The sequence below is a fragment of the Triturus cristatus genome, chromosome 5_2 (genome assembly GCF_964204655.1).
Source record: "Triturus cristatus chromosome 5_2, aTriCri1.1, whole genome shotgun sequence".
NCBI lineage: Eukaryota > Metazoa > Chordata > Amphibia > Caudata > Salamandridae > Triturus > Triturus cristatus.
Window position 1 is genome coordinate 425,019,414 of NC_140588.1, and position 13,602 is coordinate 425,033,015.

At 41.5% G+C, this 13,602-nt stretch overlaps 1 protein-coding gene across 1 annotated transcript in view; it reads left to right on the forward strand.

Moving 5' to 3' along the window:
• The first annotated feature begins 2,587 nt into the window (after positions 1-2,587).
• LZTFL1 (leucine zipper transcription factor like 1) overlaps positions 2,588-13,602 on the forward strand; it is a 446,657-nt gene continuing 435,642 nt past the window's right edge. Inside the window, exon 1 of the mRNA XM_085607356.1 lies at positions 2,588-2,725. Coding sequence (XP_085463482.1) covers positions 2,723-2,725 — 3 coding nt within the window. The 5' untranslated portion in view covers positions 2,588-2,722. The remainder of the gene's footprint in view (positions 2,726-13,602) is intronic.

Here is a 13,602-nt window from a genome sequence, read left to right on the forward strand (position 1 = left end):
GAAAATTTAAGGAAACTTTTACACAAGGGCAACAAGTATACATGGGAGAAGGAACAACAAATATCAAAGACGAAATATGTAATGCAGGTATACTAGCATCATTTAATACCAAATGTAAGTCGTTTTAAACTGTTGATGCTAGTGCCACAGGGATTGGAGTAATTCTGTCGCAAAATCAAAATGGAGTTGCAAAGACTGTGGTTTTTGCTTCGCGTACGCTCACGCATTGTGCTATTGAACGGGACGCTCTAGCAATAGCGTGGGGTGCAGAATATTTTTGTGTGTATTTGTGGGACATGAGATTTGTTTTGAGGACAGATCATAAACCTTTGATCAAGATCTTATCTGCGGGGAGGTGCTGGCAAAGGGTCTGCATGTTTGGCCAGATTTGCAGCAAGATTAGAGGAATACCCTTAGGATGTGGAATTTATGAATGGGTGGAAGAATTCACAAGCGGACTGTCTGTCGTGCATGTCTTTGAGCTGGGAAACCATGGACAAGAATGCTGTGAAGAGTCTGGAGTTAGAAGAGGTTGTTGTGTTGTTTCAAGATGTGTTAGATTGCGATCTTCATGTGTTTACTAGGTAGCAATGGGAGGATGAAAGGAGTTTGGACACTGTGTTAAAAGAAGTAACTGTAATGATCAAGAAGGGAGCTCTTAGGGAAAGTACTGTGTCTGTTACAGCTAGGCTTTTTGGAAAGTGTTGGATAAATTGTCTGTGAGTGAACTGGATGTGATCATGCGAGGCGATCGTTTGGTGCCTCCTGTTGTTTTAAGGTTTCACATTTTTGGAATAGCTCATGAGGGGCATTTAGGGCAGGGGAGGACCAGCAGGGGAAATCGTTGATCCTGGGAAGGCTTGGAGCACTATTTGGATAGAATGTATAGGTCCTTTGTCTGAACTGTCAGGTGAAATGAGGTTGCTGCTGTTATAGTGGATGTTCATTCTAGGCGGTTGATAGTTAAATACATGAAAGACGTAACAACCTAGACTATTATTGCCTTCTTGGAGAGAATCTTTGATGAGGAAGGAGTCCCCCCACACTTTGCTAACTGATAATGGGATGTAGTTGACTTCCATTGAAATGCGTCTTTTTCTCGAGAAGTGTGGGATTAAACATTTTTGCATCTCTCTGTACAATCCCATGGAGAATGGAATTGTGAAGAGGGTTAACAGATTAGTAAAATGCACAATTAAACTCGTGGTGTTGAATGGCCAATCTACCAAAAGACTTGTGGATGACATGATATGGGCACATCGTACCACCATACATAGTATCACTCGCAAATGTCCTTTTGAACTCATGAGGGGACGCCTGCTGTGTACTAGGCTGGTCTCTGTCTGGTTAAAGGATTGGATACTATTGGTGGTGAGCATGTTTGTGAAAATGGTTTTACCAAATTCAAGATAGGTGATTGGGTCAAGATATGATCAGGTAGAGTGAAGGGTGGATTGAACAAATTTAGAAGACCTCTTGAATAGAGAGGTTAGGGCAGTATTTTGAAGGGCTTGAAGGTGGTGAGGTGTGAAAGTTGCGTAGAGTAGCTTTTTATGTGGGAGGAGGGGAGTGTGCTAAGAGTGAAAATGAGGAAGGAGGTTCTGGAGCCATGTTCATGCTGGATGATGAAGTTGCGTGCGATCGCAGCTCTGGGTATCAAGATTTAGTGCTGGACCAACTGTCTTGAGAGACGGTGGCGTTACCGGTAAATTAGTGTAGAACCAGAGTAAAAGGTGATGTTAGAATCCGAAAGCCACCCTCTTATTTGCGGGATTATGCGAGGATGTGAAAGGTATCCAGCCTGTGGAGCGTTACTCTATTATTTAATTCGTTTTTTAAAATATTTTTTTCTATTTTAGCTTGTCTTTCTTGTTTTTAGTCTGGGTTTATCTTTCCTTGTGCAAAGGAAGGTGGTGTGTTATGATGGAACTTTACCTGTTTGTATTCTTATTTACAGTGTAACGCTGAGGACACTCGATTTGAGTCGGTTACTGCTGGCTCCTCGCAGTGGTCTGACTCCAGGCTGTGTTTCGCCGGTAAAACGTATTTTCTTCCAATTTGCTGTCCTGTGGCTATTGGACAATTTAACATAACATGCGTCTCTAGTGAAAAGCAGAAAACTATATTTGGGAAAGAAAGTGGCATTACGGCAACAGTTAGCGAGTTTGGAACTGGGGCTCCCGGTTCGAGCCTTGGGGTCGACTTAAAAACCTGTCAATCTGGGCAAATCACTTATCTCCCCGTGCCTAAACAAAGTGACCTTGTGTAATGTGCTCCTGTAAAGCGCTTCAAAATCTTAGGGGAGAGTTCGCGCTTTACGAAGTTGTAAATTTAAATCAATAAATCTTTGTGCCACTGTCCCCGTACAGTCGCCTTCATCCCTCCAGCTGCTGCCCCTGCGCGCTCTCTACTAATCAGCAAAACCTGTTGTGTTTTCAGTGTAATACTATTCGCCTGCCACCCTTGTCTATGCTGACATGCCAGAAGAAGCCAAATAACAGCGAGAAACGATGGAGAAAGCTCGCGTATTCCCGTGGAAACTCGACGCACCTCATACGTCATTTGAAAGCGGCTGTAACCCAGTTTCGTCACTTCCGCCTACAGGTTAGCTATGCACCAATGGAAACTCCGGTGTAGCTCGTGAGTCTTATTCACCATGGCAACCGCATATCTGTAATCAACCGTCTCCGCTGAGAGCCCGTGGTCTTGCTTATCTTCGACCATGGTAAGTCTCAGGGTTTCCCGACGCAGGGGGCGCAATCCCATGTACCCCTACTTGTAAATCGGGGCTGTGTTTATGTGCTGGAACATAACTGACGTAACCAGGTAGTCTCTGCCGGGCGCCCTTCATGCTGCTTATGTTTAGAGCAGTCGGACGCAGATTCCAGTTACTGCACAGTGGTCTATGGCGTCAGCCGTCGCTCCTGTCGCCTATAACGACAGACATGTCCTGTTATTCTACCACATATATTGCGCCACACGCCTCTGAAACGTGTATTTTAAACTCCAAGCCAATGAACCGTGTGTCAAAATTACAGAGACTTAGCTCCTTCGAGAGCAGTGATTTGTGCTGTTGGTTTCATAGTGAAATCTCGCGATGAGGAACATCACATTAATCACTTAAGAGTCAATTGTGCACTGCGTGGTTGCATGCAAGATCCTAGTCTGTGCCGTGCTCCTGGGTATCACTCCCTGCTTAGGAGTGTTGAAGTAGCAAAATATGTAGCAACCCCACCCACGTGGGGTGTCTCCCTGGGCACTGGTCTGTGGCTGAATTAGCTTTTCACTTGGTTGTAAGTAAATGTGTTACTCAATCGTTTGCTGAATGTTCAAGATTGTTTTTATTTTCACAATCATATCTTAGTTATTCAGAAAAGAACTTCATTTCCCAAAATGCAATATTGATGTTTGCTTCAAAGCATCGTCTTATTCAGCGTTCCAATGCATTTTGGCGTATCGCCTTCATCAGGGAACATCTAAAATAAAGATTTATCTGTGTATAATACAAGAACGTTTTTCATGACTCACTCTTCTAATCGCATTCTGTTGTGATTTAAAAGAAACATTGTGGTGTTTTATCGTGGTACTGTTGTCAATTAGTTAGTGAATATAACTGGACTGTGAAGAAATGTGCCATTACTCGAAGTGCGTTAATTTTTCTCTACGCGATGTGACTCAAATGTGATAGATGTGGACGGCGTGCTGGTGATCATTAATAAAGGTATTAAATTCTAGTAGATGTTAACGTTCCCGTCGTGCTCAGATTTTTAATAAGAGTCTATGGTGCCCGATTGTACGGTTGCTAGCATTATCGGGATCTTACCGGTGCTGTGAGCTGGCGTGCTTGTTCGCCCGGAAATCTGTCGTCTGTGAGGTGATGATTCTGAGCTCCCCATTGTGTGGACTTTAACGTGAATAGTGTGCTTGCGTGTGTTGACTAAACATAGAAAGAGGACTAAGTTTGTCAAAACCCGTTGTGTGAATGAATAAAGCGAATCGAAGGAATTCAACAGAAAAAATTAAACGAAAAATATCACTATTAAAGGGAAAGGAAAACTTTGGTGTGTGTGATGTCAGCCTTGGCGTGTGATTGTCACGTCTGTGTTATGGTGCGGTTATGCATTAATGATGCGATTATACATTGTAAATTTACAACATGCATTGTGATCAAGATAATTCAACGGCATTACGCTGGCAGTCCGATATGGTACCCAAAAAGAGTCTAATGGATAGATATACAAAGTTGTAGTCAATTACTACGATTTGATTCAAATGTCCATATACTGTGCGTGGTTTAGAGATAACATGAAAATTCCACCCTGTCATTCATCCCATGAGGTTGTAGTGTACTCAAATGGTATATCCAAAAGTTTTCTCTTTGCAGCAATGAAATGTGGTTGTCTTTCCCTTCTTGTTTTTCCACTACCTCTAAGACACAGGCTTTTAGTTGACTGTTGTGATGCTGAGCCTCTATAAAATGGTGGGCTACCATTGATTTCGTTTGTTTGGTCCTGATGTTGCTTTTGTGTTCATTCATCCGAACTTTTAGTTTTCGCTCTGTTTGACCAACATAGGCTTTCCCGCACGGGCATTTCAGTAAATATATTATGTTGGATGTGTCGCATGTGGCCGTTACTTGGAGTTTGATTTTATGGCCTTTCATGGGATGCGTGATGTAGGTGCCCTTGATAATGTTGTGACAATTGCTGCAGTTCAAACACGGGATAGTGCCTTTATGAGTAGCCTGAAATTTCTTCGTTGTAGGGTGTTTAATTAGTTCACCTATGTTCTTGCCACAGGTGTAGGCAAACATTGGTTCCTGGATGAAAATGTTTTTGAAATCCTGTTCCAATTGTAATAGCGTCCAATGTTTCCTGATGGATCTCTTGAGGTGTTGACTCATGGTAGAGTATTTACTTACGCATGTTAATCTTTCTGTCTTGGTTTTGGATTGCGACGAAAGTAGTTGTTGTCTGGTTATGTTTTTGGCTCGGTCTTTGGCTTGTGTCAGTATATGTTCTGGGTATCCTCTCGTTCTGAATCTTTGTAACATTTCTTCTTGTTGTTCTGTGTGTTTTGTGGAGTCTGAGACAATCCTTTTGACCCTCAATAATTGAGAATATGGTAGATGTTGTTTGAGCGGTTGAGGATGGAAGCTATCATATGTCAAGGTGTTGTTTCTATCCGTAGTTTTTCTATAGAGGTTTGTTTCAAAGCTTCTCGAGGTTTTAGTGACTTTTACGTCCAGGAAATTGATGGTGTGTTCATTTATCTCATACGTGAATTGTATTCTATCTTCTATGAGGTTAAGTGAGATGATTTGATCCTCTAGTTCTTTTTGTGTTCCTTTCCATATCAAGAAAATGTCATCAATGAATCTCAAGTATAACAATGTTTGATCCTTCCAAGGTTGAATGTTTAAGATATGTTCTTCCTCAAAGGTGTTCATAAAAATATTGGCATATGTGGGCGCGGCACAGTTGCCCATCGAAGTGCCAGTCTTCTGTAAATACCATGTGTATTGCCACTTGAAATAAGAGTGTAAAAGGGTGAACTGCAGGAGTTCCATCAAAAACACCTTCATGCCTTCTTCGTATTCGGTGTTCAGTAGAGCCTTTTCAACGGACTCTATTCCTGCTTGATGTGGAATCGATGTGTATATAGAGATTTTACATCTATGGTGCAGAATAATGTGGATTCCTCTTCTGTGATGTTTATTTGGTTGAGTTTGTTGAGAAAATCGGTGGTATCCTTGAGGAATGATTTCATTTTTAGGACACAAGGTTGTAGGTAGCTGTCCAAAAATTTACCCACTGGTTCGTGTATGCTTCCTCGTGTCGAGACTATAGGACGACAGGGTGGTTGAATGGGATCTTTGTGAATTTTTGGTACCATATAAAACTTAGGACTCCTGGGATGATTTTGGGTTAAGTATTTCTTCACTTTTTCATTGATGATGCCTCCATCTGTTGCTCTTTGTATTATGTGTGCTAAAATCGCTTTGAATTCCTCTGTAGGATTTGTTGTCAACTCTATGTAGGTGTTCTCATCCTTTAAATGTGATTCTACTTGTTCCAGGTAGTAGGTAGTGTTAAGGATCACAAGGGCTCCCCCTTTGTCCGCCTTTTGACATGTAATCATGGTGTTGTTGGATATTGATTTTAAAATCGCAAATTCTTTAGTGCTAAGATTTCGATGTTGCGCTTTTTTCTGGAAGTTGATTTTAGCTAAATCCTGCTTGACCAGTTGTTCAAATAGATCAATGGTTTTGTGGCTCATGGGGGCTACATATGTGCTGGTTGGTCTCAATCCTCTCAATGGGTCTTCTGTTTCTATGACCTGTTCCGTGATGATGTTCTCAAAAAAATGTCGTAGGCGTATTTTCCTCATGAATTTGTAGAAGCTAATGTGAAATTCCAAAAGATTTGACTGTGTTGTGGGTACAAAAGATGTACCCTTTTGTAATGTTTTGAGTTCAAAATCGTTGAAGTGATAATCAGATATATTTATCACCAGGTTCTCTATTGAGTCCCCTTCATGTTCTTGTCCCTTTTGGCTGCTGTGACATTCCTTGTTTGGGGTATATCTTTCCCTTTTGTTTTGTCTTTTTCTTTTTCCCCGCCTGGGTCGTCCTGTTCTTCGCGGCCTGGTTCTAAAAAAGGCGTTTCGCGGGAGGTTGAGGCTGGCGTTTCTGGTATAATTGGAGGTGTCTTTTAAATCACAACAGAATGCGATTAGAAGAGTGAGTCATGAAAAACGTTCTTGTATTATACACAGATAAATCTTTATTTTAGATGTTCCCTGATGAAGGCGATACGCCGAAATGCATTGGAACGCTGAATAAGACGATGCTTTGAAGCAAACATCAATATTGCATTTTGGGAAATGAAGTTCTTTTCTGAATAGCTAAGATATGATTGTGAAAATAAAAACAATCTTGAACATTCAGCAAACGATTGAGTAACACATTTACATACAACCAAGTGAAAAGCTAATCCAGCCACAGACCAGTGCCCAGGGAGACACCCCACGTGGGTGGGGTTGCTACATATTTTGAACATCACATTAAAACAAACTACGGCAAAGGGTGGTGCGGAAGACCCCTCTGGTACTGCTGAACGTTCATGGGTCCCTCGGCACATTTTGTAAGAGGTGCAGTATAGTTTGCAGCCCTCGCGTGAGTCATTGCATGTGTTGTCGCGTGCGAGCAATTTTGTTAAATTAAAGAGACTTAATGCCCGCATGTTGCTTACAGTTGGTTGGCTTCATATCGTTGCTCTTATTTTCGTACTTTTGCTGGGTTAACACATGCTGGTTTTATTTCCTCTTTGTGTGTTCGTACGGGTGCATGGCCAAAGTACTGGTTTCTTTCCCACTGGGTTTACTTCCTCTGCTTGTACTTGACTGCTGCTCTATCTTTTTTTCTTTTGGAGGAGTCACTCTATAATACCGCATCTGTTTGCAGGTCATCAGTTTCCATCCCTCTCCTGCTTCAAACAACCTTCACCGTAGCAGAGAAACTCAATTTTCAAACTGCATGTTTTCATTATATTTTTAGGAATTGTGTTGGGTGACAGACGTATTTTTCCATGTTGCCTTTGAACCCTTCCTTCCACCTTCCTTTCATCTGCCCGTGTTGCCTTTGTCCCACTCACCTTTTGTCCCTGTGGCTTTTGACCCCTCTTCCTATCTTTGGTATTACTTCCAACACGCTTCACCATAGTTGAGAAAGTTTATATTAATTGCAGACATGATCTCACTTTCGGTTGCTCTCACTCCATCCATCCATGTTGCCTTTAATAGCTACCTTCCTTTCACCCCCCATACGTGTGCCTTCGGCACATAATACAGTAGATCTTTTATGATATTGATTTTTCATTTATATATATCTCAAGGAAAACGTTATTGTCAAAGAATGCCCGGATTACTTAGTAGTCACTAGTCATTCAGTAATCATTACTCTTATTCCTACCTGTTGTCCTCTTAGTCATCACTAATTAGGATTGCTACCAATCCCAAAGGCAGGAAACAAAACAAGAATGCTTTAATTTATCCCACCCACCTGCAGCAGGGTGCTATACTATTATGTATTTCCTCAGCACTTCCTGTAATCCACTTCCTGTGGTCCTGTCAAAGGCTGGGCCTAAGGAGGGTTGGAGGTTCGTGATGACTGGGACAAGGTGAGTTAGACTAAGAGTAATGAAGATTACTGGTAAGTCAGCATGGCATTAGCTCTACATCCCTTGGCCTCATCCCAGTCATTACTAGTGAGGTATACCAAAGCCAGCTAGGCCTTTTACAGAATAAATATATGGTAACCAAATAATGCAAAAGCCAGTGCTTTGATTGCAGATAAGTGGTTTAAAACAAAAGCTTAACACTCATAATCTCCCAGATTGTAACTCTCCTAGACCAAAATTCTTCTGTATACTTTTAACATTTTAAAATATGTAATGTTTAATGAAAATATGCTCAGAGGCCCAAGTGCCATCTCAGCAAATCTCTTCCAAAGAGACACCTTGAAATTCGGTCCAAGAAGCAGCCACACTACTAGTACAACAGCCCTGGTCCTTGCCTGGAGCAGAATCATCCAACTGAGAATAGGCAAACAAAATGGTCTACTTAATCCAATGATTCAGTCATTTCAGAAGCTGTCTTATCCTTCTCGGGAAGGTCAAAGGTAACAAATCTTTTTAGCTGAATTCTTGGGATCGGTCAAGATAAACATATAGAGTTTAACAACCATCACATTTAGCAACTTTCTTCATCAGAAGAGGGGTAAGGAAAGAAGACAGAATAAGAGATGGTATGAAACTTTGTATGCACTTTAGGTAAAAAAGAAGGGTTAGACTTCAATATTACACCATGATCCAAATTTCCTTTTAAAAAGGCAGAGCAGAACCATGAGCTCACCCAACCTTTGAGCAGAAGTGATGGCCACAAAAAAACATAATTGGAAAGAAAGAAATATTAAATCCGCAGAGTCCAGAGGTTCAAAAGGAAACAGGTGCAAACATCTCAAAAGCAATGAAGGATCCTAAGGAGGAAGCAAAGAATGACACAACGAGAAATGGAAAAACTTTAAAACATTCTGGAAATCAAATCTTCGTCCCCTTTCATAGTATCATCACAATCACGAAAGCCCTTGATCACAAACCATTGCAACTTAAGAGTAGAGATGGATACTTTCTTATTAAACCCATCTAATAAAAATGTAGACTAGCAGAAATATTCTAGGACACAGAGAAAACTATGACTCAAACTCAGGCCAGTTCCTAGAGTAATATTTAAGATTAAAATGTCTTCTGGAATCCTGAGCCACTTCAGTCAAGAGATTTAATATTCCAACCGCCAGACCCACAGGGTGAGGCAAATAGGCAGAACAGGGTTGTTGGTCTTTAGAGGAGGAGGAAAGTGGGAAAGAACCAAATGAGGCTAAAGTGCTATCTGTTCGAGAAGAGGAAACCAAGTTCTTCTGGGACAATAAGGAAGAAGTACAATTATGTGAGTCATTTCTTGTCATCTCTTTAACAATAATCTCTGAATCAGCAGAAACAGAGGAAAAACAAATAACTTCTTTGACAACCCCAGAACCAGAGCATCCACTCCAAGCTCCCCGCTCCAGGAAACTGGGACAGACCCTCAGAAGGAGGCATACATTTTTTCAGGATTCATTTTGAAATGGGTCCCGAACCTCTTTAGATCTTAAAGAAGTTTGCTTGGGTCAATGTCAAATTCCGGAACGAGCAAAACACTCTACTCAAGTAGTCTGCTTCCACATTGTCCAGAACTTTGACTGCAGACATTGAGAGAACATGTCTTTTTCCCAAAGGTACAGGAAGCATTTTTTTTTTTTTTTTTAAATTTTACGGAGTTTTATATAGCGCAAACTTGACCAGAAGGTATCGGGTATCAGAGCGCTTTACATAGCACCAGTTGCGTTACATGAGGACACATTCATTTTTGTTTTGTTGATTAAGTGATTTGCCCAGAATCACAGGATGTTCAGCGTCATTGCCGAGACTCTAACCCAGTTCCCCAGATTCGAGGTCGACTGCTGTAGCCGTTAGGCCAACTCCTCTCCCCAAGCATGCTTCTTGTTTATGGATAGAAAGTGCATACTGCCCTGATGATTGATACAAGCCACTGCGACAATATTGTCAGACCTTACCAACAGATTGGAGGGAGGAAGTTGTGATTCAAGATGGAGGATGGCTCTGAACACTGCTGTTAACTCTCTCCCGCTCGAAGACCTGAGTGCTTCTGTTGGCGTTCCCCCCCTTACCTGAACTAAAAGAGATCCCAGCGTTGCACCCAACCAATAGTGTTGTGATTTGAAATTATCACTGAGGCGACTCTGGATGGATCAGAACTCCCTTGATTACATAGCCAGAATCCGACCATCATTGAAAAGTCAATCTGATTTCTGGTGTCACCAAAATCATCAGCTTCAGATCCTGGGTTGCTGGTGACCAATACTTGTGAAGATGCCACAGAAGTGGCCGCTAGCAAAGTCTTACCCATTGCACTGTGAAAACACATGCCGTGCCTATGAACCTCTATCCACTTGTAAGATAATGTTTCTTTCAGAGAAAGCAGAGATTCCAACAGGTTCTGCAAATGGACAGCCCTTCCCAGAAGAAAGAAGAGTGTTGACAAAGATCTGTTGATGGAACCAAGTTGATATTTGGGTACATTCTGGAGAAAACTATGCTGATTTTGAGTAATTATGGTCTTTTCCAAATGTCGACTCGGGAGCAACCAGTCATCCAGGTATGAAAAGATTGATATCCTGTGGTAAATAATTTAATTACCGGGACTTAATTTGATGCGGAAAATCTATAATAATAGCTCAGTAAAATAAGAGGCAGAATCCGTGGTATTAGAGGTTCGGAACGGGCTTTATTCCAAAATCAATTCGAATTGAGGACTCCATATTCCATCACCACGAAGGTTCAGGAAGTGAAGGACCCCACTTTATTGACAAGTAATCATTTATATACAATAGGCATTACAGTGAAACAGATGCCGGAGGCGTAACAGTTGATAACAAAGATAAGAACATACATGCGTAACTAAAGTGGGTGTAACTAAAGAACGTCATCAGGTATGATGTCATAAATGGGTGGTTCCATGAAAGAATTTCGCAATGTCAGCAGAAATACTTGGCAGAGATGCGCGCGCAGCAGCATGACGTGTGATTGACGTGCAACTAGGGGGTGAAGGGGACTTGACATTTAGCTCTACATGTGGAGACAGAAGTCTGGGGTTATGTCAACCTAATCCCAAATCATATCTAACATCCTATGTTTAAAGAACTGTGTTATCCAAAAAGAAAGGTCTCTTAGGATAGAATCTTATTCTATACTGACTATACTGACTGTTAGTGCGTGTACAAGCGTCTAAGTGTCTACACTAGATGCGAGGGCAGAAATCTTCCATAGTAACAGGGCTATGAATTACTTGCATAAAGACAGAGAAGCCGGGCCTTTTGCTCGGTAGCTGAAAGAATGTTTACTTAAACTACTAGACAGGAATGCATTGGATGAGGAGCGGAGCAGAGCAGATAATCTTGAAGGTGAAATACAGTTTTTGGCAGGCAGTCAGACAGGCCGAGTCAGGCACCGTTAGCCGCACAGGGAGTAGGACAAAGTTCATGGATACAGATGCGAGTTCAGACTGGAGCTTTCAGAGGCAGAAGGCAGAAAAGGCTTAATGGCAGAATCAGGGCCTACTCGCCTGGACTGTAAAATAGGATAAATGAACCATATAAAGCCGGTGGCCTTTCATACTTAGGAATAGAATATCCGGCCCATTCATGGCGGATCTGAAAGAGGACATGTTGACGGTGGACGCACATGTGTTTGCGTCTTCATAACTGGAACTGGAGGAAACATACATGTACTTATGATTTATACATGAAACCGTTGGGGTCCAAGATAGGGGACATAACTGATCATAAGAATCCATATTTCCACATTCCCTCCTTGTCCCCTACTTGCCCTTAAGAGATATCAATCTTCATCAATCCGTTGATTTGTTCATATAACATCATTTGTTCTTCTTTCTTCTTCCGGAATCTTGAATGAAAACTTGGATGTGGGATACACGAGGTGGCACATAGACCACAAATCGCTGGCCCACATTGTAGGCATAAGCAGCAACTGAATAATATGAGAAAGCCAATACCTAGGAAGGATAGGACCCTCCATCCAAAGGTAGATAATACACTCCAGAACCAACCGGACCAAGTCCAGGTGCCTGGATTCTGGTGTATCTGGCTTACAATCTTATGAAGGCGGGTTATGGCTTTATATACTGACGGCGAATTTTCTGGTATGAAAATGCAACAGCTTGATCCGATGACCCTACAAGCTCCGCCCCTATCAGCCAGGATGACGTCAAGGACAAGACGATTTTGAAGCACAACAATCCGCATAGCAGACTGCTCTTCTGTTAAATTGCCTAAGGCGGAAATAGTTTCGTTTACTACTGCTTCAAGGGTTCTGGTTAATCTACGTATCAGCTTACTATTAGTGACTGTACCTATATAAGGAAAGAAACCTTTATTGAAATCTGTGTATTTCTCCCATGCTGTTTCAGTGTAATCGACTATTGGGAGATCTCTCTGCTGTCTATTGTGTACTAAATGAGTATTTCTATGATAATCAGGAGGAGCTAGGAAAACAGGTGGTAGAAGGAATGCTATGTAACAGGTACCATCCCAATCTAAAGGTAGGTGTATATATGCGGTCTGTCCACATATAAAATAGGAATGACGAGAAGCTCTAAATGTAGACTTGCCTTGATCACTGAATTTTATCACAGTGGTGCATTTACTATGGCCCATGTGTATGGAGCCATTCTTTCTTATGCATAGTTCCCCTTTAACTGGGAATACGGACATGGCAGGCAAAATTGGTGTAGCTTCAGATTCAACGTTCAGGATCATGAGGTTAAGTGTAAAATTACCTAATCCATATACTTCATTTTCTAGATCAGTTCCTGTTCTTTTGGGAAGTCCCTCCTTGTTAGGGTAGCAGACTTTAATCAAAGCTAAGTTCAGGTTTCCCCAAACCCAGTTGTCTTGATAAACTGCGGAATTCGAATCTTGGGAATTAATTAGACTAAACCATGCTCCACAGGAGCCATTGTGTGTGAACGGGTATGGGAAGAGAGGCAGAATTCCTTTATAGTTCTGATAGGGAGGGAGTCGGCCACATATCCAACAATTTGTAGCATTGCTAGTCTGATGGGAATGATGTAACATACTAATAAAAGTGTTATTGCGCAGCGCAAATCTATATGACAACTCATGCGGGGGAAATTCACTAAAAGAATGTTCAGCAGTAACATTATGAACATGTTTAGAAATAGGATAATATATGTGCAACAATATACTTGCAGCCATTATTAAAAGACATAAGAAAAATAAAATTAATAACGTCACTGTGCAATGACTACGCAGTGATTTACAGTACGCATGTTTCTTCAACTGGATTTGATTACTTCTTTCTCTATTCCGGTCCAGAGGATACATGTCAGAGACAAATTCAACCGATTCACCTTGGAGAGGACTTAAACAATCAAATTGTCTGACTT